At 43.4% G+C, this 27,502-nt stretch overlaps 1 protein-coding gene across 1 annotated transcript in view; it reads left to right on the plus strand.

Moving 5' to 3' along the window:
- POLN (DNA polymerase nu) overlaps positions 1 to 27,502 on the plus strand; it is a 114,262-nt gene that overhangs the window by 74,350 nt on the left and 12,410 nt on the right. Inside the window, exons 9-10 of the mRNA XM_044225950.1 lie at positions 20,770 to 20,852; positions 26,789 to 26,920. Of these exons, the coding sequence (XP_044081885.1) occupies positions 20,770 to 20,852; positions 26,789 to 26,920 (215 nt within the window). The remainder of the gene's footprint in view (positions 1 to 20,769; positions 20,853 to 26,788; positions 26,921 to 27,502) is intronic.

The raw sequence follows: 27,502 nt of genomic DNA on the forward strand, positions 1-27,502 counted from the left end.
GTTAGAAAAAAAGCTTAAAAAAATAAAAAATTGAAATTAAAATAAAAGCTTAAATACTGTTTTAGATGTACATAGTGGCAAAGGTAGGACAAAGAGTTCCCATATATACCACACTGAGGTTCCCCTGTTACCAACATCTTACAATAATACAGTACATCAGTCACAATTAATGAATCCAATATTGATACATTATTATCAACTGCAGTTCATACATTATTCAGATTTCCTCCATATTTCCCCAATGTGTGTGCTCTGTCCCAGCACCATATCCAGAACCTCCCAGGGCACTAAGTGATCATGTGTCCCTAGACTCCCCTAAACTGTGGTAGTTCTCGATTTACTGTCAATGACCTTGACATGTCTGAAGAGCGTTGGTCAGGTGTTTTTTTAGAGGGTTTCTCTGGATTTGTCTGATGTCTTCCCTGTGATTAGACCAAGGTCATGGTTTTGGGGGAGGAAGACCACAGAGGTGAAGTGCCCTTCTCATCTCATCATTTGTGAATGTGACCTGTCACTGTGGCATTGACCTCAGTCCCCTGACCAATGTGGTGTTTGTCAGGGTTCTCAACCATGAAGTTCTTTTATCCTTTTTCCATGCCGTACCTTTGAGAACAAGTCACTAATCACAGCCCACAGATGGAGCTGGGGGTTATGCTCCATCTGCTTACGGACAGTTATTTATCTAAATTATTTGGAATTCTTCCACCCAGGCAAACTGTCTATTCTCTCCCACTTACTTATTTATTCCATCACTTATTATATCTGTGGACTCATGAATATTCATTTTACTTTGGGTTATAACTCAACTACTTTATTTTCTTTCTTAAATTGTTACAGCTTTGGTCACCAGGAGCTCTTTCAGTTGGATCCTGTGTCCCTTTGACTTACGGTCTTTAGTGTGTGTGTGTGTGTGTGTGTGTATGTGTGTGTGTGTCACTTCCTTACTCTCTGGCACAAGACGCTCCAGGCTCATCTTGTCTGTCTCCTGCCCCCATCCTAGAACCAGCCATTTCTCAAGGCACCCTGGTCGCTTCTATGAGAGAATGGTATTAGAAGCCAAGGTCTAGGTGGTAGGTGTGCTCTTTGCTATAGAGGTGTCATTGCTTCTAAGCTCTTTCAGCCAACAGAGCAAGGAGATACCTGTGTGTGCTAACCGGCATGTTTACATATGTATCTAAAATATTTCCATATGTTTCCATATGTATGAAGCCATAAGGCATTATGTATGAAGCTAAACATTCATGTTATATGCTAACTTAAACAGTTTCCCAAATGTCTTCTTAATGAATATCTTTAAACCACATTTTATTATTTCCTTAGGGTAAATTCCTAGAAGAGGAATGTCTGGGTCAGGGTATATTTGCACGTTCTAAGTATTTTGATACATACTCCCCAAATGCCTTCAAAAAAGTTATACTAATTTATTCTCCATGGAAATCATATCAGAATGCTCTTCACCCTGCACCCCTGCTAAGAGCATGTATTTCAGTTTTGTTTAATGTTAACCAATTTAGGGGTGCCTGGATGCCTCAGTCATTTAAGTGTCCAGCTCTTAATTTCAGCTCAGGTCATGATATCAGGGTCATAAGACTGAGCCCTGTGTTGGGTTCTGTGATGGACATGGATCCTGCTTGAGATTCTCTCTCCCTCTGTCCTTCTTCCCCACCCTGCTCTCTCTCTCTCTCTCTCAAAAAAAGGGGGGATAGCTGGGGGGCTCATTCAGTTAAGCATCTGCCTTCGGCTCAGGTCGTGATTCCAGGGTCCTGGGATCGAGCCTCACGTTGGGCTCCCTGCTCAGCAAAGAGCCTGCTTCTTCCTCTGCCTCTGCTGCTCCCTGTGTTTGTGCTCTCTTTTTGTCAAATAAATAAGCAAAATCTTTTTAAAGAAAAAAGTCAACATTAGCCAATTTGATAAGTAAAAAGCCCCTTGATACAGTAAATTGCATTTGCTTAATTATCAATGGAAGCTGAACCTTCATTTATTCATCGATCATTTGTTTATCTTCTGTGAATCGTCTTTTATATCATTTTCCCATTTATATCAAGATATTCTGGGTTTTTTATTACTATTCAGGAGATACTTTTGTAATAAATTTATTAGTCCTCTGACAATTATGAAATAAATATTTCTCCTAGTTTTTTTATTGGCTTTTAATTATGTTAACTCTTTATAATGTTCACATGTTTTTAATTTTATACCATTGAATTAATTTGTCCTTTATTGCTTGTGTTTGATATTATCTTTTACTCTTTCCTACCCCCAAGTCATATAAATAGTCACCTATATTTTCTGTCTTTTATTATTTTATTTGTTGTATTGAAATGTCTGGTCCCCATGGAATTTCCTTAGCCCATGTGATAAGCAGGGACCTGTGTTCACTGTGGAGCTTCCCGGCCCAAGAGCTGGGGTGATCACATCCGCAGTGAGTAACACGCTATCATCATCAGTCCTGGGTAGGCCCCTCGATGGGGTTGTAAACAAAATAATACACTGTAAAAATAGCTTCGGTGTTAAGAAAAAAAAGAAGAAAATTATAGAAAATTAAGAAATAATTGGAAATCAACAATAATAAAAAAAACACACAACATGTCAACGTTTGTGGGATGCAGGAAGAGCAGTACTTAGAGGGAAATTTAGAACTAAACACATTTATCAAAAGATAGAGCGTATTAAAAACAAGTTAGGTATTCAGCTCAATATAGTGGAAAAAGAACAACAAATCCAAGTACACACAAAAAACGAGCATTTAATAAAAATAATTTATAAAAGGCAGAACTTTTTAAAATCGAGAAAAAATAGAAAAGATTAAGAAAATTAAAATGTCAATTCTTATGTTTTTATTACTTTCTGAGTGTACTGTAGGATGGTTATGAAGATAACCTGTGTGAGACGGGGCCCTCAGTATCTAACGAGGCTTCGTGTCTGACCAAGCGTATGTCCTCACGTTATTGGTTGTGGAGTCCATACTGGCACCCCCGACTCGCTGACTGCTATGCTTGGATCTTAAATTTCCATGCTTTCCGTTTGCTTGCTTGTTGGACCTACTCATTTCTGAAAGGTATATGCCCGAATCTCCCATTATAATTGCTGATCAGTTTTTTCCCAGTGGGGTTTAAGTTCTTTCTTAACAGGCTTTGAGGCTGAATTGTTTGTTAGGTGTTTATATGTTCACGATGGCTTCTTGGTTTACTTCCAAAAGAATATAATTTCCTTCTTTGTCTTTGAAGACTTTTTCTTGGTTTAAATTAAATTTTGATCAATATTGAGATTTCTTTTGGAGCATATTTGTCTTATATATCTTTTCCTATTATTTTTAACCTTTCTGTGTCTTTTTGTACACAGTATTTAAAAAATTTTTTTTAATTTCTTTTCAGCGTAACCGTATTCATTGTTTTTGCACCACACCCAGTGCTCTGTGCAATACGTGCCCTCCTTAATACCCACTACCAGGCTCCCCCAACTTCCCACCCCCCGCACCTTTAAAACCCTCAGGTTGTTTTTCAACCCATAGTCTCTCATGGTTCACCTCCCCTTCCAATTTCCCTCAACTCCCTTCTCCTCTCCATGTCCCCATGTCCTCCATGTTATTTGTTATGCTCCACAAATAAGTGAAACCATATGATAATTGACTATCTTTTTTGAGTAGGCTCCATGCCTAGTGTGGAGCCCAGCACAGGGCTTGAACTCATGACCTTGAGAGCAACACCTGAGCTGAGATCAAGAAACAGACACTTAACTGACTGAGCCACTCACGTGCCCCAATATTAAAATTTTAAAATTCAATCTGTGAGTCCCATTCTCTTAATTGGTGAATTAGCTCACATACATCTGTAATAGTTACTGATAAATTAACCCTTTTCTGTCTTATGTTTTAAATGCACTATTCTTTCTTTCCTATTTTCAGTTGTATAAATCATATTTTCTTCTGCTAGTTTAAGATTTTGTACCTAAATTTTTACAAGAAGTCTGGCCATAACTTTTCTTTCTTTTAATTTCCTTGTCAGGTTTTTGAGTTAGGAAGTATTTCTTCTTTTTCATTCTCTGAAAGAGTTTATATGAAAGTGGTCCTGTTTCTTCCTCAGAGGTTTGGAGGAAATCATCAGTGAATCAACTGGGACTGTGATTTTTTTGTGTGGGATTAAACTTATTTAATAAACATATGACTGCTCAGATTTTCTGCTCCTCCTTTATTAGTTTCAGTATATTGAGTTTTACGGTGAATTTGTCCATTTCATCTATATTTCCAAATTTATTGGCATGAAGTTGCTCATATTAGCCTCTTTTTTTTTTTTATCTTGATAACAGTAGGGTCTGGAATGACACTCCATCTTCATTCTCAGATTGGTAGTTTGTGCCTTCTTGTTCTCATTCAGGTTTCCTGAGAACTTACTGATTTTATTATTCTTTTCAAAGAACGAATCATGTTACTGTTAAATTTCTTTATTATATGTTTGTTTTCCATTGTATTAATGCCATCTCTTTATTATTTTTTCTTTCTACTTTCTTTGGATTTATTGTGTTGTTCTTTTTCCAGCTACTAGTGATGGATATTTAATCATTGATTTTCATCCTTTCTTCACCCTAATATGGATTTCTTTCTAAGCATGACTTTAACTACATCTCATAAATTTTGATATGTCTATTTTCACTATGATCCAGATGAAAATATCTTCTAACTTCCATTGTGATTTCTTCTTTGACCCAAGGCCTAGAGGTAAAATGCTTAGTTTCCAAATATATGAGCATTTTCTAGTTTTTGTTGTTATTGCTGATGATTTTTAGCTTAATTCCACCACAGTCAAAGAACATTCTCTACAGGATTTGTATCCTTTGAAACGTGTTTTCAGTGGCCTTTCAGACCAGCATGAGGTCTGTTTCACCGTTGTGCGTGTGATGAGGGTGTACTCTCTGCCTATTGGTACAGTATCTTGCATATGTCAGTTAGGTCAAGTCTGAAGACATGTTGCTCAGATCTTCTGTGTCCTTACTGATATTTGAGTAGTTGTTCTCCTAGCTATTAGAGAGTAGAATTAAGGTTTCCTGTTATTATTATAGATTTGTCTATTTCTCCTTTCGGTTCTGTCGGTTTTGCTTCATATTTTTGGAGCTATCTTATTAGACATGTATAAACGTACAACTGTTTTTTCTGATATAAGTGCAGCTAAGGCAACTTTCTTCTGGGTGGAGCTTGCCTGCTCTTCCCCCTGCTGTTACTCTACTTTTGATTGTTCTGTGCCCTTATATTTGTAAGTGGCTCATAGTTCCAGTCTAGTCTATCATATTCTTTTAATTAGAGATTCAATCTTTGACGTGTAAAGTAGAAACAGAGCTTTGGATGTCAGATGAGGAATGAAATGCCCCACAGACATACCCTTGGCCAACCAGCCCTAGAGGGTCACAGTCACAGCGGGTACCCAGAGTCCAGGGTGTGCAAAAGGTCAAAGGTTCTCTAATAAAGCCCAGACTAAATTCCTGTTCAGCCAGCAAGAAAATGGGAAAAGATTTGTGTAAAAATGATGTAAGTGAAACTCCGCCTAAATCTTTTGTGGAACCGATGCCTGAGTTTGCCACCTGAGCCAACCAGGCGGCTGAGAAGCTGGAGCAGCGTTTCTTGGCTTGCAACCTCTCCCATTTCTGTCCCACGGTCACATGGCCTCCTGTCTGCGTGTCTTCCCTCCACCTCCCCGTTATTAGGGCACAGGGATGGCACTTAGAACCCACTCTGATAATTCAGTATAACCTTCTCATCTTGAAACCATTAACTTAATTATGCTGCAAAGATCTTTTTTCCATATAAGGTAACAGTCACAAGTTCTAGGGATTCGGTGGGCCATTATTCAGACTACCACGACATCTGAACTATAAAATATTTAAGATGTGTACACAGTGAGACCAGATTTTGAAAACAAAGAATAAAAAGAGAAAGTCATAGGAATCGAAAGCATATGTACAAGAGACAGAGAGAAAGAAAGACTAGGGGTGGAAATGCCAGCAGCCTCCAGAAACTGTGACAGCAACCAAAGGAAACTACCACATAAGCCAATCTCTCTAACTTCCTCCAGGCTCTAGGTATGTTCGCTCATGGGACGTCTGTTCTGTATCTGCTTATTAATGGCCACTTCATCAAGTAAACACAGCTCATGAAGATCTCACACTTTTTTTTTTTCCTGATATGCAAGGTGACACAATGCAGGTGATGTTATTCCCTGTCATTGTGTTGAAGCCAGACCACAAGGAGGCAGAAAAACTTGCTCTTCACAAAGGCCCTGGACGCTCCCCAAACCTGGAACTGGTGATGGGAGACAGTGTGTGGTCCAGTGGGGAGAACCTACATTGAAAACCGGGCAACCAAGGCCAATCAGTTGAAAATCTACATGGCTGTGTCAGTGTCAGACACATCAGGACAAAGAATATTCCTAGGCACAGAGAAGGACTTTTCATGAAGAAAAACCAGTCCTAAGAAGAGGGCTTCAAAGCCATGAAGCAAGCCTGACAGGATTGACAGACCCACAAGCGGGGCTGGAGATCTCAGCACTGTGTTCTCAATAATTGACAAGAACAAGTATGGGGAAAATCAGAAGCTGGAGAACATTATCCACCAGCTACCACAGAACATGGCCCTAAGTGCACAAGGAAGCATTCATCTAAATAAAAGTCTCAGTTGGGTTAGAAGAATTGAAATCAAGTGAAAACGTCCTATAAAATAGTGGAATTAAATTAAGACAAAAAATATACATGAGAAATTTCCAAAGAATTGGAAAATGAAGGATATATTTCTCAATACATGGGTCAAAGAAAAAAGTCACAAGGGATACTGGAAAATATTTTAAGCTCAGGGCCCCTTAGTGGAGTGCATGACTCTCAGTCTCAGGGTTGTGAGTTCAAGCCCCACATTAGGCATGGGGATTACCAAAAAAAAAAAAAAAGGAAAGGAAAGAAAATGATAAAGAAAACTTTTTAAAAAAGAAAATATTTTGAGCTAGATTAAAAATACAACATCAGAAATTATGGGATTATGGGATAACGGGATACAGCTAAAGAAGTACTCAGAAATTTGTGGCATTAAATGCTTATATTAGAAAATAAGGGGGCGCCTGAGTGGCTCAGTGGGTTAAAGCCTCTGCCTTCGGCTCAGGTCATGATCCCAGGTCCTGGGATCGAGCCCCACATCGGGCTCTCTGCTCAGCCGGGAGCCTGCTTCCTCCTCTCTCTCTGCCTGCCTCTCTGCCTATGTGATCTGTCTGTCAAATAAATAAATAAAATCTTTAAAAAAAAAAAAAGAAAATAAGAAAAGTCTACAGTAAATCATCAAAGCTCTAAGTTTCCACCTTAAAAAGCTAGACAAATAAAAGCAACTTAGATCCCTAGTAGAAGGAAGATAGAAGGTACAGAAATCAGTGTAATGGAAAATGGAAAAATAGAGAAAATTTTTAAAAAACCCAAAGCAGAGTGTTTGAAAAAAAGGAATAAAACTGATAAACCCTTAGGGAGACTGGGGAGGGGGTGGGAGGAAGCAGCAATATCAGGAATGAAAAAGATCACATCAACATGAACTCTACAGATACTAAAAGAATAATAGGGAAATATAATAACCAACTTTATGTCCATAAGGTTGATAACTCAAATTTCTTGAAAGATACAAATTACCAAAACTGATAAAATATGAAACAACTTGAAAGCTTTTTATCTATTAGAAGAGTTGAATTTGTAATAGAAACCTTCCCAGTGCTATATGACTTCACTAGTAAACTCTATCAAACATTTAAGAAAGTAATTCCATCCTTTATAAATACTTTCAGAAAAGATAAGAAGAATGAATATTTCTCAAGTGTTTTCATGAGACCAAAATTACCTTCATACTAAACAAGATACTGCACAAAGAAAAAACTGCAGACCAGTAGACTTCATGATCACAGAGGCAAAAGTTCTTCATGATATTAACAAATCAAATCTTGCAATATAGAAAAAGGACAATACTCCATGACCAATGAGAGTTTATCCAAGGAATGTACTATTAGTTTAGCACTCAGAAATTAATCAATGTAATTGATGATAGTAAGAGAATAAAGGAGAAAAACCATGTAATTATCTTCGTAGATGAGGACATGGCCTTCAAGATATATTCACTATAAAAATATAAAAAATTTTAGTGACCCAGAAATAGAAAGAGGACTTCCTCAATATGAAAAAAGGCATAGATGAAAAACCTATAATTAATATCTTAGTTAGTGGTGAAAAGCTCAGTTATTTTTCCAAAGAATAGGAACAAGGCAAGAATGTCCACTCCCATGATTTCTATTCAACATTGTGCAGAAGGTTCTAGCCCATGCAATAAAGCAGAAGTAGATAATAATAAAAATAAAGGGGATGCAATTTGGAAAGAAAGAAGTAAACTATATTTCTTTGCAGAAAGCATCATATTGTACAAAGAATATCCTAGAGATTGACAAAAGATGCTACTAGAACCAACAAGGGCATAGGAAACAAAGTTCATGTGTAAGAATCAATGGTATTTAGGGGTCAGTCAGTTAAGTGTCTGCCTTCAGCTTGGGTCATGATCCTGGGGTCCTGGGATCTAGTCCCACATCAGGCTCCCTGCTCAGTGGGGAGCCTACCTCTTCCTCTGCCCCTCTCCCTGCTCATGCTCTCTCTCACTCTCTCTCTTTCACTCTCCCTGACTCTCAAATAAAGTCTTTTCAAAAAAGAATCAGTGATGTTTATAAATAGTAGCAATAAACAACGGAAACAAATTTAAAGTAAAACAATACAATTACAGTATCATCCAAAGGCAAAAATACTCAGGGATAAATTTAACAAAATATGTGTGTGACCTACGTACTGAAAACTACAAACACTGGTGAGAGGAATTTAAAAAGACCTAGGGACGCCTGGGTGGCTCAGTTGGTTAAGCAGCTGCCTTCAGCTTAGGTCATGATCCCAGCATCCTGGGATCGAGTCCCACATCGGGCTCTTTGCTCGGCAGGGAGCCTGCTTCTCCCTCTGCCTCTGTCTGCCATTCTGTCTGAGTCTCCCCCCCTCTCTCTCTGATAAATTAAAAAAAAAAAATCTTAAAAAGACCTAAACAGGGGCTCCTGGGTGGCTCAGTGGGTTAAAGCCTCTGCCTTCGGCTTGGGTCATGATCCCAGGGTCCTGGGATCGAGCCCCACATGGGGCTCTCTGCTCTGTGGGGAACCTGCTTCCTCCTCCCTCTCTCTGCTCTCTGATCTCTGTCAAATAAATAAATAAAATCTTTTAAAAAAATTAAAATTTAAATTAAAAAAAAAGACCTAAACAATGGAGAGACATATACTGTGGTCATAGGTTAGAAGAAAATACTGTTGTCAATTTTCCCTAAATCAACCTGTAAATTTAATATGATCCCAACCAAAATCCTAGCAGGATTTTCTTGCAGAAATTAACAACTCATTCTAAAATTTATATGGAAATGCAAAGAGCTTGGAATAACTGAAACAATTTTGAAAAGAAAGAACAAATTTTGAAGAATTTTACCTGACTTCAGAACTTGCTATAAAGCTATAGTAATCAAAACAGTGTGTTATTAATATAAGAATAGATACATAGATTATTAAAAGAGAAGAAAGTCCAGAAACAGACCCTCACATGTATGATTAATTCACTTTCAAAAGAGGTGCTAATGTAATTTGCAGAGGGTTAAGAATGATCTTTCCAGTGATGCTGGAGCACCTGGATGCCCACTTGGAAAAAATGAGCTTTGGTTCTTACCTCACACCATATATATGTACAAATCAACTCAAAATGGATCATAGACCTAAACATAAAAGTTTTAACTATAAACCTCCTAAAAGAACACATAAGAGAGAAAGTCCTTTCATCTTCGGGATGAAGATTTCATAGGACACCAGAATTACCAACTACTTAATTGAAAAATTGGTAAATTGGGCTGCATCAAAATTTAGAAGACTTTCTCTGGTATAATACCTGCAGACAATGAAAAAGCAAGCAACAGACTGGCAGAAAATATTTACAGTACACACCTCTGACAGCAGATGACTGTCCAAATATATACAAAACTCTTACAACTCCATGATAGGAAGACAAGTAACTCCCAAAAGATTTAAGCAGACACTTCATAAAATGAATGCCAATAAGCACATGGAAATATGTTCAGTATCACTAGTTATCATGGAAATGCAAATTAAAACCACAATTAGATACCTCTCCATATCCACAAGAACAGCTAAAACTAAAAAGACTAATAATCACTGTTGGCAATAATGTGAAGCAACCACAACGCTCATACGGAGCAGCTGGGAGTGTAAAATTGTCAACCATTTGGGAAAAAATAATCCTTTTCTTATAAGATAAACTCACACGTAGCATACAAGCCAGCAATTCCACTCTTAGGTATTTATCTGTGAGAAATCAACATACACATGTAAACAAAGACTTGTGTCAAAGTTCCTTCTAGCTGTATTCACAGTAGCCCTAACTTGGAAAAATTCATGTCTATCAACAGAAGATTGATACACTAATTGTGTCCATGGAAAACTCTCAGCAAAGAAAAGAAACAAACTGAGGATATACACAGCAATGCAAGTCTCAAAAATATTATGCTAGCTGGCACAGAAATAGATACATCAATTAATGGAATGGGATAGAGAGCCCAGAAATAAACCCACACTTATATGGTTGATTAATCTGCGACAGAGAAGGCAAGAATATGCAATGGGAAAAAGACAGCCTCTTCAACAAATAGTGTTGGGAGAACTGGACAGCCACATGCAGAAAAATGAAACTGGACCACTTTCCTACACAATACACAAGTGTAAATACAAAATGGATTAAAGACCTAAACGCAAGACCAAAGCCATAAAACCTCTAAAAGAAAACACAGTCAGTAATCTCTTGGACACCAGCCTTAGCAACATATTTATGGATATGCCTCCTGAAGCAAGGGAAATAAAAGCAAAAATAAGCTATTGGGACTACATCAAAATAAAAAGCCTTTGTGCGGGAAAGGAAACCACCAACAAAACGAAAGGGCAACCTACTGAATGGAAGAAAATATTTGCAAATGATATATCTGATAAGGGGTTGCTATCCACAATTTAAAGGAACTTATACAACTCAGTACCCAAAAATAACAATAAAAATCCATTTTTTTAAATAGGCAGAGGACCTGAGTAGACATTTTTCCAAAGAAGACATGCAGATGGCCAACAGATACATGAAAAGATGTTCAACATCACTCATCGTCAGGGAAATGCAAATCAAAACCACAATGAGATATCACGTCCCACCTGTCAGAACAGCTAGAATCAAAAAGACAAGAAACAACAGGTGTTGGTGAGGATGTGGAGAGGGGGGAACCCTCGTGCACTGGTGGTGGGAATACAAACTGGTGCAGCTACTTTGGAAAACAGTATAGAGATTCCTCAAAAAATTAAAAACAGAAATGCCACATGATCTAGTAATTCTACTCCTAATATTTACCAAAACAAAAGGAAAAGACTAATTTGAAGACAATGCACCTCTCTGTTCATTGCAGCCTTATTTACAATAACAAAGGTACAGCTGCTTCCCAAGCTGTCCATCAGTGGATAAATGCATAAAGATATTACTCAAACATAAGAAAGAATGAAATTTGCCATTCATGACAACATAGAGGGACCCAGAGGGTAGTAAATTAATTAAAATAAGTCAGACAGAGAAGATAAATATCATATGATTTCACTTTTATGTGGAATCTAAAAAAGAAAACAACAACAAATGAACAAACCAACAAACAAACAAATAAAAACTAGAGACAGACTCATAAGTAGAGAACAAACTGGTAGCAGCCAGATGGGCTGTGAATGGGAGGATGCATGAAACAGGTGAGTGGGATCAAGAGATAGTAACTTCCAATTATAAAACAAATAAGTCACAGGATGAAAAGTACAGCACAGGGAATATAGTCAATGGCACTGTAATAACATTGGTGACAAATGAGGACTCCCCTTACTGCGGTGGGCACTGTGTGATGCATGGACTTGTTGAATCACTATCTAAAACTAACATTACATTATTACATTACATGTCAACTATTCTTCAATAATAAAAAATTTTAAACTATATTAAGCTGAGAGAAAGAAGCCAAACACAAAAGCATATGTATCATATGCTTCCATTTATATAAGATGGAAGGTAGATCTCATCTACAGTGGCCGTAACTGGATCTTTACCCGCTTGGGGCTGCATAATTGGGGATGGTTTGACTTCAGAGGGCACGAGGCAATGTTTTGGGATGATAGAAATGTTCTGTATCTTGACTGTGCTGGTGGTGATACAGGTGTATGCATTTTTTAAAAGTCATTGGACTGTACACTAAAACTGGGTGCAATTTATCACATTAACTATACTTGAATAAATTAATTTTTGGAAAACAATAAAAGGAAACACCAGGAGACCTCACTCTCTCTGCCGACCACACCAACCTCCACTCACAAGCTAGCCTTCAGCCTGCATCGCTGGCTGTCATCTTACTTTGTCAGTCATCTTACTTTGTATTAAGCCCCTTCACACACTTCTCCTGCACCCCGAAGGGTCAGCTGACCTGGGCTTGGCGGAGTATGGCGGTGGCTCACTATCCTGTCACCCAACAAGCAGATGCGAGAACAGAATCCCTCTGAGTTTCCAGGAGTGGGGGCCATGCCCCACCACGGCCAGCGGAAATCTGCACACTGAACTTGGCTTTTGTCTCTCGGGCATTTCCATCCTCCTTTCGTAGGAATGTTGGGTTTCGTTAGGGTGTTAGTCCTTTGTCTCTGATCCATGTTACAAATATTTTCTCCTAGTTTCTTGTTTGTCTTTTCTCTTCACTTACGGTATCTTATGCCATGCAGAAGACGTGGGGTTAGGAATGGTGGCTGTGGTGATGGTGGTCTAACCACCCTTCCTTTCTCTGCATCCAGACTCAAGTCTCAGTCAGAAAGCCTTTCCCTATACCCAGGAGACAGAGGACACTGCCGTGTTTTCTGGAGCCCTTCTCCAAACGGCTCTCCAGCTGTCCCAGAACTGTCTACCAGGAAGCCCGTCTTTGCTCCAGGGGATTTTTGTGGGTGGTCATCAAGTCTGGCCTTGAGCTCTCTGTCCTACTCTGGTACTCATGCTCTTCACACGCCTCCCCACACTATACAGAGCTTGCTGCCCATCTTAACATCTGGGTGGCTCTTCTGTTTGCGAGCCTTTCTAGCCCGCATAACCGTTAGCATCTAGTCCCAGGGAAAAGCTTGTTGGCATTTTTATTGAGATTGCTTTAAATACACAAATGACCGTAGGGAGCGCTGACTTCCTGATGATGTTGCAACATTTCATTCAAGAACAAGGGACTCCTGGGGCACCTGGGTGGCTCAGTGGGTTAAGCCTCTGCCTTTGGCTCAGGTCATGGTCTCAGGGTCCTGGGATGGAGCCCCACATCAGGGTCTCTGCTCAGCAAGGAGCCTGTCTCTCTCCGCCTGTTTCTCTCTCTGCCTGCCTCTCTGCCTACTTGTGATCTCTCTCTGTCAAATAAATAAATAAATAAAATCTATAAAAAAGAAAAAAGAATAAGGGATGCCTTTCCATTCAATCTCGTCTACTTTTGTGACTTTCAGGAAGCTTTTTTTTTTTTTAACTTATTTATTTGACAGACATCACAAGTAGGCAGAGAGGCAGGCAGAGAGAGAGAGGGGGAAGCAGGCTCCCAGCTGAGCAGAGAGCCCCATGTGGGGCTCGATCCCAGGACCCTGGGATCATGACCTGAGCCAAAGGCAGAGGCTTTAACACACTGAGCCACCCAGGTGCCCCAAGGAAGCTTTAAAGGTGTTTATATAGGTGTGACACATTTCTTGTTGTTTATTCCTAAGTATTTTATCTTTTTCATTGGAGTTGTAAATGAGGTCCTCCCTTCCATTGTGTCTTCATTCTGTGATTATTGGAGTACATGAAGCCTATTGCCTTGCTATGCTAATTTTATTTCCTTCTACTTTATGAATTACTTTATCATTGATTCTCTAGGGATTTCCAGAACACTACCTTGTCATCTGCAACTAGAGATAGGTTTCTTCAAATTTTCCAATTCTTACGCCTCTGATGATTTCGCTAATATTTCCAGAGCAATGTTAAATGGTATTGGAGGTAGTGACCACCCTTGCTTGCTTCTGATCTTAATAAGAATGCTTCTGGTGTCTCCCCCATATAGTGAGATGCCCGCTTTAGGATTGGGGTGTATGTTTTATAATTTTAAGGAAGTGTCCAGGTATTCCTATTTTCCCAAGAGTTTTTATTAAGAGTGTGTTTTAAATTTTGTCAGAGGATTTTTTTCAACAACTATATAGATAATCATGTAATTTGCTCCTTAGTTCCATTAATGTGGTGAATTATGTTAATAGATATCCTAACATTGCACCAACCTTGCTTTCCCGGTATAAACTATTTTTGGCCATGAGTACTATTTTCTTAATAGAGAGTTGGACTCCATTTGCCAATATTCTATTTAGGATTACTACATCAATCAGTACTCATGGGAGATAGGGTCTGTCATTTTCCTTTGTTATACTCTATCATGTTTTGGTATAACTGTTATACACACTTAATAAAATACATTTTTTCCTTCATTTTCAATACACTGAATCAATTTAGACAGCATGGGGTCTCTCTGGTCTCTGATGTTTGATAGAATTCCCCTTTGAAACTGTCTAGGCCTGGAGGGCTTTGTGGGTCAGTTCCTTAATGATTTTCTCTTTCTTCTTTAGACATTTTTCCCTGATCTGTTTAACTTTTGTCTCTATTGGGGCCAATTTTACTAACTGTGTTTTGTTAAGAAATGTCCATGTGAACCTAAATTTTTAAACTTTTTAAAATTTCATTTCTTTTCTGTGTAACAGAATTCGTTGTTTATGCATGACACCCAGTGCTCCATGCAATATGTGCTGTCCATAATACCCACCACCAGGCTCCCCCAACCTCCCACCCCCCACCCCTTCAAAACCCTTAGATTGTTTTTCAGAGTCCATAGTCTCTCATGATTCATCTCCCCCTCCAATTTCCCTCAACTCCCTTCTCCTCTCCATCTCCCCATGTCCTCCGTGTTATTTCTTATGCTCCACAAGTAAGTGAAACCATATGATAATTGACTCTCTCTGCTTGACTTATTTCACTCAGCATAATCTCTTCTAGTCTCATCCATGTTGATACAAAAGTTGGGTATTCATCCTTTCTGATGGAGGCATAATACTCCATAGTGTATATGGACCACATTTTCCTTATCCATTCATCCATTGAAGGGCATCTTGGTTTTTTCCACAGTTTGGTGACCATGGCCATTGCTGCTATGAACATTGGGGTACAGATGGCCCTTCTTTTCACTACATCTGTATCTTCGGGGTAAATACCCTGTAGTGTAATTGCAGGGTCATAGGGAAGCTCTATTTTTAATTTCTTAAGGAATCTCTACACTGTTCTCCAAATTGGCTGCACCAATTTGCATTCCCACTAATAGTGTAAGAGGGTTCCCCTTTCTCCACATCCTCTCCAACACATGTTATTTCCTGTCTTGTTAATTTTGGCCATTCTAACTGGTGTAAGGTGGTATCTCAATGTGGTTTTTAATTTGAATCTCACTGATGGCTAGTGATGATGAACTTTTTTTCTTGTGTCTGATAGCCATCTGCGTGTCTTCATTGGAGAAGTGTATATTCATGTCTTCTGCCCATTTTTTGACATGATTATCTGTTTTATGTGTGTTGAGTTTGAGAAGTTCTTTATAGATCCTGGATATCAGCCTTTTGTCTGTACTGTCCTTTGCAAATATCTTCTCCCATTCCGTGGGTTGCCTCTTTGTTTTGTTGAATGTTGCCTTTGCTATGCAGAAGCTTTTGATCTTGATGAAGTCCCAAGAGTTCATTTTTGCTTTTGCTTCCTTTGCTTTTGGAGACATATCTTTTATTTTTTAATTTACTTATTTTATTTTATTTTTTATTTTTTTATTTTTTCAGCATAACAGTATTCATTATTTTTGCACCACACCCAGTGCTCCATGCAATCCGTGCCCTCTCCAATACCCACCACCTTGTTCCCCCAACCTCCCACCCCCCGGCCCTTCAAAACCCTCAGATTGTTTTTCAGAGTCCATAGTCTCTCATGGTTCACCTCCCCTTCCAATTTCCTTCAACTCCCTTCCTTTGGAGGCATATCTTGAAAGAAGTTGCCATGGCTGATATCGAAGAGGTTACTACCTATGTTTTCCTCTAGGATTCTGATGGATTCCTTTCTCACACTGGGGTCTTTTATCCATTTTGAGTTTATCTTTGTGTATGGTGTAAGAGAATGGTCAAGTTTCATTCTTCTACATACAGCTTTCTAATTTTCCCAGCACCATTTATTGAAGAGACTGTCTTGTTTCTACTGTATAATTTTTCCTGCTTTATCGAAGATTATTTGACCATAGAGTTGAGGGTCCATATCTGGGCTCTCTGCTCTGTTCCACTTTTTTTGTGTCTGTTTTTATGCCAGTACCATGCTGTCTTGGTGATCACAGCTTTGTAGTAAAGCTTGAAATCAGGCAACGTGATACCGCCAGTTTTGTTTTTCTTTTTCAACATTGCCTTAGCAATTCGGGGTCTCTTCTGATTCCATACAAATTTTAGGATTATTTGCTCCAGCTCTTTGAAAAATACCGGTGGAGGGACGCCTGGGTGGCTCAGTTGGTTGGACGACTGCCTTCGGCTCAGGGCGTGATCCTGGAGTCCCGGGATCGAGTCCCACATCAGGCTCCCAGCTCCATGGGGAGTCTGCTTCGCTCTCTGACCTTCTCCTCGCTCATGCTCTCTCTCACTGTCTCTCTCTCTCAAATAAATAAATAAAATCTTTAAAAAAAAAAAAAAAGAAAAATACCAGTGGAATTTTGATCAGAATGGCATTAAAAGTATAGATTGCTCTAGGCAGTATAGACATTTTAACAATGTTTATTCTTCTGATCCAAGAGCATGGAATGGTCTTCCATCTTTTTGTGTCTTCTTCGATTTCTTTCATGAGTGTTCTATAGTTCCTCGAGTACAGATCGAGGTTTATTCCCAGGTATCTTATGGTTCTTGGTGCTATAGTAAATGGAATCGATTCTCTAATTTCCCTTTCTGTGTTTTCATTGTTAGTGTATAAGAAAGCAACTGATTTCTGTACATTGACTTTGTATCCTGCCACATTACTGAATTGCTATATGAGTTGTAGCAACAGCAATCAGACAACAAAGAGAAATAAAAGGTATCCCAACTGGCAATGAAGAAGTCAAACTCTCTCTCTTCGCAGATGACATGGTACTTTATATGGAAAACCCAAAAGACTCCACCCCCAAACTAAATATTTTAATTTATTTGCATATAATTCTGCAAAATAACTTCTTAAGGTTTTTTTAACTTCTTCCATATCTATAGTTACCTTCCCTTATTGTTTCATACTTTGTATATCTGTGCTTGTTCCCTTTTGATTAAACCAGCTAATGGTTTATTTTATTTTTTACAGGAACCAGGATTTTCATTCATTAATTTGATCTAGTGCTTTGCTGTTCTCTACTTGATCAGTTTCCGTTCCCGTATTTATTCTAGTTTATTATTTCCCTCCTGTATGTTCTATTCATTTGCTTTGTTGTTCTTTCCCTTGTTTTTTGAATTAAAACTTAGTTGGTGTACAGTTGGCTTTTGAACAACACAGGTATGAACTGCAGTCAAATGCTCTACCCCTGAGCTATACCCCCAACACAGGTATGAACTGCATGGGTCCACTTACACGAGGATTTTTTTGCTTCAGGACAATATTGTAGGTGTATTTTCTCTTCCTTAAGATTTTCTTTTTTTTTTAAGATTTTATTTATTCATTTGACAGACAGAGATCACAAGTAGGCAGAGAAGCAGGCAGAGAGAGAGGAGGAAGCAGGCTCCTCGCTGAGCAGAGAGCCCAATGTGGGGCTTGATCCCAGGACCCTGGGATCATGACCTGAGCCAAAGGCAGAGGCTTTAACCCACTGAGCCACCCAGGCACCCCACTTATGATTTTCTTAGTAACATTTTTTCCCGTGACTTACCCTATTGTAAAAATACAGTATATGATACACGTAACATGAGGACTATGTGTTGATTGGTCATGGGTAAGACTTCCTGTCAACAAGAGACTATTAGTAGTCAAGGTTGGGGGTGGGTCAGAAGTTAAACGTGGATTTTCGACTGTGCAGGGGATCGGCATCCCTAGCCCCTGTGTTGTTCAAGAGCCAACTGTACTTTTGTTCTTTTGTTATTATTAATATAAGTGCTTAAGGTTATGAAATTTCCTCACTGCTTTAAATGTAATCCACTGGGTCTGACATGCAATGTTTTCAGTAGAAGTTACATAATTTCTGTTTGTATTTTCTTCACCCAAAAGTCATCTGAAAGAAGTGTTTTTGTTTTATTTCTAGGTAGATGGGGTTTGGTTTGGGTTTTTTTGTATTGTTCTGTTTTTTGTGCATGTGGAGGGGGTGCTTTGGTTTTAACTTTTAATTGTCTTGCACTGTGATCAGAATGTTATTTTAATATTTCTGCTTTGTGCAAACTTTTGATGTTTTCATGTGTCCTAATGTATGGGTTATTGTGAGTGTGCTGTATGTACTCAGGAAGAAAGTATTTTCCCTATCATCAGAGCATAGTTTCGATATGTGTCCGTGATACCTATTGATTGATTATGCTGTTTGGATCTTATCATATTTTGGGAAGAAGCAGGTTCCAGGAGAGTTTAATGTTGCTTTGTCAGGCAACTCTTGACTCTGGACAGCACTAAGGACAGGTGACCCGCATGCTTGGTTGTGGTTGCCCTGCTCTTGAACACTCACTCCTTCCCTCCCCGCAGCTGCCATCAAAAGGTCTGTCTGACCCCCTTTCACAGATGGTCCCGGGCAAGAAACAAGGAAAATCAGCCCCTGCATGTTTTTCAGCAGTGTCTTTGTTAAGTGAGCTTGGTGACCTGTAGGATTTCCCAGATAAAGGGAGGGAGGAGGGACGGTGACCTAGGAGTGACATTATATTTGTCCTGAGCATGAATGCATGTTGGCTTTTTGCTTCATATCTAAATAAAGCAGTTAATGGTATCAAGCTCAAGGGTGAGATAAACAAGTGGGCAAAATATCTTAACACAGTGGAAACACCCAAAGGATACATTGGTACTTAGAAATCATGTGGTAAAAATTAGCAAACTCTTGGATGCCAGTGAACATGGTGAAGTGGGCATCCCTGAAGGTCTGTCCGCCCAGCAGAAACATCAAAAAATCTAGCAAACACTGCCAGAACCAACTTTGTCAGGACTCTGGAAAGCAGTCAACAGTTGACAGCAACCAAGGAAATGCTGAGTCAAGAAAAAGGCAACTGCAGGCTGTGGGAGCGCTCCGTGGCCTTTGCCCTTAGCGCACCGCCGCGCAGGGCCCAGGGCCTGCTTTCAGAGCCCTCATGTGCAGAGCTCTGCATCTAGTCTGTTCAAACCTGGGGACTGCCCGAAGCACCGAGGACGGGCACGGTTTCTCCTAACTCAGAACTCCCTTGGAACAGACAAGCCAGGGTGTTGCGGGAAGGCACCGTGAGGTGGATGGCATGAAACCACTTGTGGTGTGGGATGACAGGCAAGGCAGATACCCGGACGCGGAATGCTTGCTGGGGAATAGCTGGGGAAAGCTTCTGGGGGACCAGGTGTCAGGCGGCCCTGTCTTGATTTCAGCTCAGTTTGTGATTTCTAGGTCGTGGGATCGAGCCCTGCATCAGGCTGCGCACTCAGTGGGGAGTCTGCTGGAGATCATGTCTCCCTCTTCCTCTGCCCATCCCACTCGTGCACACACACACTCTCTCTCCCCCTCCCTCCAGAGTAAATAAATAAATCTTAAAAAAAAAAAAAAAGAAAAGAAAAAGCCAAAAACAACTCCCTGGTCCCTTGAAGCCGCCCATGTCCAGGAGGAGGTTGAGAGAGCAGCACGCATGCCCAGGAAGCTCACACACAGGGAGAAGGCCCAAGAAGACCACAGGCTTGCTCGGGGCTGGTGTCTAGGCCCAGTGCCTGCTGGAAGTGGAGGCTCTGGCAGCGCTGCTCACGACCCAGAGCTGAGTGACCCACAAAGATTGGGACAGGTTCCCTTTTCTTTTTCTGTTTCCCTCCTGGATCTGAAAAGCCCACTCAGTCAGCAATCCCTGTGCTCCTGAGCCACACGGCTGCATGGGTGTGGTCAGCAGGAAGGAGAAGGAAGCTCCAAGCGCGCAGCAGCCCTCAGGCAGCTCCCACATCTGGCTCTACCCTCTGCAGACTGCACCTTCAGGAGCTTAGACCAGCAGCCTCAGGGTGGGCTCGCCCACCTGCCCCTCCATCTCTGCAAGGCAAGGCTGAGGCTGCCCGTCTAGCCTTCTCTGCCCACAGCAGCATCCTCAGGGCTCCTGGGCCCAGAGGCCCCAGCACTGGGAGCGGGCTTTCCTCAGGTTGGGTTGTACTCCTTTGGTGAAAGCACTTTTTGTTTTTGGTGTGCGGCACGTGGGAGTGTGGCCAGCTTGCACCCGCTAGGCCTCCAAGTCAGCCTCTGTGCAGAGAACCCATGAGCAAAGGCGCAGGTGTTGGACCCTCCAACACCTGCGCCTTTCTCTGCAGGCCCTGAAATGGTTAAGGGCCTGCAGAGAAAGAGCTGGTGGGTGGTGCGCAGCTTGGACTCCATGGTCCCCTCTGCAGACATGACACTGATGGGCACTGACCACATGCCATGTTTCCACGCAGGAAGGACATTCCCCCAGAGCGAGTGACGCATGCAGACAGAGAGCAGACCAAGAAGGTGGTGTACTCAGCGGTCTATGGAGCAGGTAGGCTGCGGACCGGTCTCAGTGTCACCTGTTGGCCAGATGGAGCTGGTTCTTATCCCATGTCTGGGTTTAAATGTGGCTGTGCCTTAGAGAGATCATTCTTGGCCCCCGGAGCTCACTTTTGTGAGTTTCTGAGTGTCATTTACAAAAGCCTGAGGACATCTGGGATGTACTAGAAACCATTCAGACCACTGAGAGCCATCAGCTCACTGAGTGTCCCACCGGCTGAGAGAACAGAGGCACAGAAGTGAATGGAGACCACAGTTGCCCAGCTGGGAGGGACAGGACAGGGCCGAAGCCCGAGGGTATAGCCCTGCCCCTACCTGATATGGCTGTGCTGGGGGGCCATCTCTGGGCTGTGAGATGCTACCTCATCCTGACCCTGACCTCCACCCCACCACCCAGGACCTGAGGCAGAGCTGGCCTTCAGCTCCCTCCCACCGTCCCTCCCTGTCCCTCCAACCTCCTGACCATGGCTTTGTAAATTCTGTTTAAACTCCCATGCTGAACCAGTGGGATATCACGTCCCCTCAGGACAACAAGGGAGAGGATGAAAAGGGGCTGTGGGCCAGCCAGCCCTCCTGAAGGAAGGGTCCATCTGGCTGTTGGTTGGCCTGTGCCAACCGCCTTCTTTGGATCAGTCCTGTCTGGGCAACAAGGCTCTTGCAAAGTCACTGAGAGCAGAATTTATCTCCCTGCCACAGAGAACCTTTGTTCATTTAAGGAAAACCAGCAAAAGGGGATCAGCTTCCAGTGCAAGAACATCGGGGCAGACATGTCATCAATTATCTGTCAGACCCACCTTGTACTTCGGCAATGTAACCGTGGTGCTGGGGCATGAGCAACTTGCATACAACAGGTCTGGAATGTGCCTCCAGCCACCCAGCCTGGTTCCCAGCCCAGGCCCTGCACGCCGCTTCCTCTGCTGGACCCCCGTCCACAGAGCTCACCCTCACGCCTTCCTCTTGGCTCTGCTGTCCCCTTCTCGGCCGTCACTGCTGTATCAGTGATCCATTTCCGGGTAACACACTCATGGTCACCCGGCATCAATGGGTAGCAGGGGCCATGGTCTCACAGGCAGCTCCACCAGGGAGCACGTTAGCAGCCCTCAGGCCTTGCCTCGAGGGCCCCCAGTGTAGGCAGAGCCACTGCCCATGTTCTTCAGCGCTGGCCCTACAGTGCTGCATGCTTCCTAGTGGTCCCAAGTCCGTGCGACCGTCACTGTGCTGCCGCTCAGACGCAAGTCTGCCCATCCCCCAGGGGAGTGTCACAGGAAGGCGTGAAGACCAGGAGGCAGGACCACGGAGGCCACTCAAGAGTCTTTCTGCCGCACACCCCTTTCCAAGCTTGGGTCCCGGGTCCCATACAGTGCCTGTCTCACCCTCCTGCTCCATGAAGCACCCTGCTTCTCCCGGAGCACTGCGCATTCTCCCAGCCCAAGGAGCCCCGTGAAGCAGGAGCTCTTCTGGCTCTGCCCATGGCCAGGCACACCATAGCAGGCACACCATAAATACTGCACAAACTCATGAACTGCGTAGTCTTTTGACCCTACTTGTGCATACAATCTGTGTACAGTTTTTGGGAAACAGGCTAAGAAACTGAAAGACTTGAACTCAATGGGTGAGAGCAGGGTGACTCAGACTCGGCTCAGTCTGGCTCCTCGGCTTTGCCTCCCTCTGCGGTGCTCCAGAACCTTCTGGATCACTGTCGAGGGTGGGGGAGGGGGAGAGCAGCCTGCCACCCCGTTATATTAGATCCCGGTGCCTCGAGTCCTTGATCCAGGCTCTGCGGGCAGAATGTTGCCTCCACTTCCTGGCAGGCAGCCCGGGCTGGAGTCCTAAGTCTGTCCCTCTGGGGTTGGTGACCTTCTGCAGAGACTTCCACCTCGTGCCCCAGTCACCTCCCAGTCGGGGAGGAGCTGGTTCCTTGCATTGGTGCCTTGCACCAGCCGGCTCTCATCTTTGGCCTCAGCCACCACACCGGCACCCAGACTGGGCATCAGGTGATGGGCATCCATGCGCAGGGAAAGGAGGGGGTGGCATGGGGGGGGCTCCACCTTGGCTGGGCGCTCACAGGGGCAGGAGCACACAGGGCCCTCAGCGCAGCTTCACGCTGATGGCAGGATGCACCCAACACCAGTTTGGCACCTTCTGGACCATGCACTCTATTTTTTGCTGGAGAGGAAAGAGCTCCACTTGGTAAATAAGCAGTGAGTCATTAGCCGTGATGTTGGTGAAAAGAGTAATTTGGCTGCTTTTAGCCCAGATGGTGACAATGTTCCCACCCTGAGCCTCCGTTTCTGCTATTCCCGCTGTCACCGGCCCGCTCAAGAGGAGACTGCCATGCCTCTGCCGCTGTCTGCACAGGGCTGGGTTGTCCTTCCCACGGGCGAACCCATCAGGTCTCCTGGTCTGCTGGGAGCTCTAGAAATGCAGCCCAGAAGCTTCCCACCGGCTGGCTTTCATGGTTGCAATGAAGTGTTTTCACGGGGTGGTGGGGGGGGGTCTGAAAGCAAGCTGCTGCTCCCAACGCTGGGGGCACCAGCTGGGTCAGCATGATTGGCATGAGGACCATAGTGAGAGACAGCCGAGGAGAAGCAGGACTGACGCAAGCAGAGAAGGCGCTCCAGAGGGACTTCACATCTGGGCAGCCCCACTTCAGCCCACAGGCAGGACAGCCTGGTCCCCACAACTCCCCCAGACTCTGCCAGGAGGGCCATCCCTTCCAGAATGGTGGTGACCACAGAGCCACAGTTCCCCAGGGATCTCGTGCAAAGGGGGACCCGCCAGCTCACTGCCCTTCCCTCAGCCACCTGCCAGCTAACAGTGCACACTAGCCCTGTCCTGCTCACGACCCCTCTGAGCCCATCCAGATGCACAGCCTCCAGGAGGCCCCTCCTGACTCCTCCAGTCTTGCCCTGAGCTCCTCCTGCTCCTGGAGTCCGCTTGATTCTCCTCAAAGTGTTCAGCATTTAAGTTTGCCTCCACGTCCAATCACATTCAATCAGCAGGCACCCCCTGCTCCCAGAGGCTGACATTTGTCACCAGAGATGTGCAAGTGGGCCCAGGAGGATGGCACTGAGTGACTAGTACATGTGCCCCAGAATCTCTGGTGCCAAAGAGGGCCAGGAGAGGTGGGCCAGGATGCCTGTTCGGAAGGACACAGAGAGTTAGTTGGGTCTGCTCTGATCAGACTAGCCGGCCCCCCGGAGGCCACAGTGTGCCCTGCGCTCATGAGGCCCCAGAGCTGCAGACAAGAGGGAGAAACTATTAGCAATCATGTGAGGGATCATACAATCATACAGTTGGAGAAAAGGGAGTGGGGATCGTCTTCCTGAAGCTAACCATGCAACACAGCAGCCCCCGGTGTAAGGTGTAATCAGCCATCTGTGGGGCAAGACCCATGGTGCATCCATCTAGGATTTCAGAGCTGAGGAATGCTGCTGCTGCCCCCAGGGGATGCTTGCTTTCAGGGGGACAAGCCTGCCTGCAATTACAACTCAAAAACCCCAACATGTGAACCAAAGTACGGAGGACAGTTGTGTGAAAGGGACCAGTCTCTGTGAAGCATGGAACACAAGCCCGCATGGCATCAATGGCCATCCTGCCTGGGGGTCTCTGAATGTGACAGACCCATGGGGAGGGCATGGGAACAGGGATCAGAGAACCGGCCGGGCCCTCCATCTTTTTCCTAGGCCTTGTCTTCTTCTTTAGCAGTTGCTGCGTTATTTGTTCCTCTGGTAAGCAGGCTTTTTCAAATACAGGGCCTCAGCCAATCACTATCCTTCAGATCTCCCAACATCTCTACATAATACAGCAAAGGAATCCTTTCTGGGCCACACGTACTGAAGAAGAGAAGTATGACAGGTGCAATGACCAAGAAGGCCCCAGGAGACTCCTCTCTCACAGGTATCAACTATAAATTATGGAAAATATATAATAAAAAACTCCAGAAAGGTACTGAAAAGTGACTTTCAGGAGGATTGGTTCAGGCTGAGTTCCCCTTTTTATAGCTCCTCACTGAAGACAGGCCTCGGTCAGTGTGCTGGGTAGCTGACCCTCCAACAGAAATGCAGAGTCTCACTTCCCTGAGAAAACAGAAGACAGAGTTTGAAGCAACCAGAGAATCTGGAAAATGAGGAAGAAATTCCAGAAAAAAGAGAGCCAAAGGAGTCAAAGAACACCAGATTCTGGATATGAACTCTGCCCAAACCTTTGGTGACCCCAGGCAGGCTTCAGACTTAGCCCAGCTAAGGCTAAAGGGACTGTTCGAAGATTTCAGCTGCTTCCCACTGCAGAGGGACAGAGTTCAAAGTTTGACTTCAGCCACATTAATTCCCTCCTTTAAAAAAAAAATCAATACTCCTTAAAAAAATAATAAATAAAAGAATCCAGAGTGTCCACAGTATTTCATTCACAATATCTAGGATTTAATCCCAAATTACTACACATAGGGAGAAATAGAATAATTTGACCCACACTCAAAAGAAAAGGCCATGATAGAAGCAAATCCTGAGATGACCCAGATACTGAAATGAGCAGACAAGGATTTTAAAGCCATTATTACAACTATGCCAAAGGAGATAAAGGAAAACATGCCCCTAATGAATGAAAATAAAAGGAAATCTCAGAAAATAGAAAGAACCAAACAGAAATTCTAAAACTGAGAACTACAATGTCAGAAATAAAACACTGATTCAGCTTACCAGTAGATTAGACTTGAGAAAGGACTTAGCTGAGAAGACTCAGGGTCCCTCTGAGCCAGATGGGCCAGAGGGGTCTAACCACCATCTGATTCCTTTCTGAAAGCCCATGGAGGTTTCCACTAGAGTGATGTAGCAGAGGGGCAGGGATTGGAATGTCCTAGAAACAAAGACTTAGAGACAGAAAATTTCAGTGGTCTGTATTCATGAAGCTATCACATGGTCTTTAATTAAGCCCTAATAGAGAAATTGGAGTTTTTTGTTGACATGGGATAATTTGGCAAGCCTGACGAGAATAAGGACAGAGGGCTCCAAGAGCTCTCTTTGCCAGGAGAGACTCTGGGGAGCACAGCCTTTCCCATTCTCCCTAGCCAAGCAGTGGAAGCAAACATCTGCCCCTTCAATCTCCCAAGATGGGAACAGTTTTTGTCCAGACTCCTGGAAGCATTGGCCAACTCAGGCTAAAGAGAAGATTGGATCTGAGCTCAGTCAGTCCCTTCAGAGGTGTCCCCTTAACAACCTCTGAGGTAAGGACTAGTGTTCTTGAGTCATAGGTGAAGAAACAGATTGATCGCAGGTCTCGTAATTTCCCCAAGGCCACACGGAGCCACCCGTGGGTAACAGAGCTGGACTCAGACCCAGGTCGTGTGGCCTCAGCATCTGCTCCCTGCAGGCTGGGCTGGGCCTCAGGGTGCTGTTCTGACCAGAGATCCTGCTCTAAAAAACCTCACAAGAACACCTGCATCCTCCAGGAAACAAATACTGATCTGGACCAGAAGCGTTAGTCTCAAAATGAAGATTTCAAGGATGCAAGCTCCAGTCCATTTTCTTACAATTTGACAATGAAACTTTCCCTTCCTCTTTTCCTCTGGGCCTTTCTCTGGTGTTGCCCAGTTCTGGAGTCAGCTCTCCCTCTGGACAGGCTGAGAGATATTACTCACGGTTTTACCCACCTGCCTGCCAGCCCCTCGGCTAATATCAGTGAGTGAATAGATATCTAACTGTTACCGGTCTAGGCGAAGGGCACTGAGCCCTCAGCCAGAAAGCCAGAGCCAACATCATCCTGACTGATCAGAAAGAGACAAGTGGGGCCAGTGGGCCCTGAACTCACAGTGTCTTCCAAGGGCCCTTTTGCAGGCTCACTTCTGCTGTGGTTGCTGCTGCCTAGCAGCTTGGCTGCTGGTCCCCGCAGGTGTGAGCTGGACCCTGATCTTGAGCATTTCTGTCTACACAGGGAAGGAGCGACTTGCTGCTTGCCTTGGAGTTACTGTGCAAGAGGCTGCCCTGTTCTTGGAGACTTTTTTGCAGAAGTACAAGAAAATCAAGGACTTTGTCCAAACAACCATTGCCCAGTGCCGCCAGACAGGTGAGCCAGACACAGCCAAAGCGCTTGCAGGCCCCTCTTCCCCTTCCTGCTGACCTACGGCCACCCCTGGTCTACTGGCCCTGCTTCCATGGGGGGTGACAGGCTGATGGGCGGGGACAGGGTGAGCAGAAAATGAGACCCTAGGCTCCAGTGTGAGAAGGGTCCAGAGCCAGGGTCTGCTTGAGGGAATCTCGTGTCAGAAAATGTGTCAGAATCTCGTGTCAGAAATCGATGAGCAGCTAGAGAAACAGGCCTGCGCCTAGAAGTGAAGAACATATGTTCTTACGAAAAGCACATGGTATATTTACAAAATTTCACCACAACTTGGTCACAAATTTCAAAGAACATCAACTAGCCCAAGATGAGTGACCACAGGGGAATGCAAAGATAGCTCAGATCCAAATGTACGGCCGGCCTTCGGCCTCCTTGGGAACAGATCACACTCCTTCATGATCTAGAGTTAGAAGACGTCCTGAGAACATTACAAACATCTCAGAAATAAATGACAGTGAGAGGATCTCCCATGAAAACTGGGGCATGGCCCCACCGAGCCTTCACTTAGAAGTGCAGGAATCGTTTACT

This window comes from Neovison vison, chromosome 11 (assembly GCF_020171115.1).
Source record: "Neovison vison isolate M4711 chromosome 11, ASM_NN_V1, whole genome shotgun sequence".
In the NCBI taxonomy this organism is placed as follows: domain Eukaryota; kingdom Metazoa; phylum Chordata; class Mammalia; order Carnivora; family Mustelidae; genus Neogale; species Neogale vison.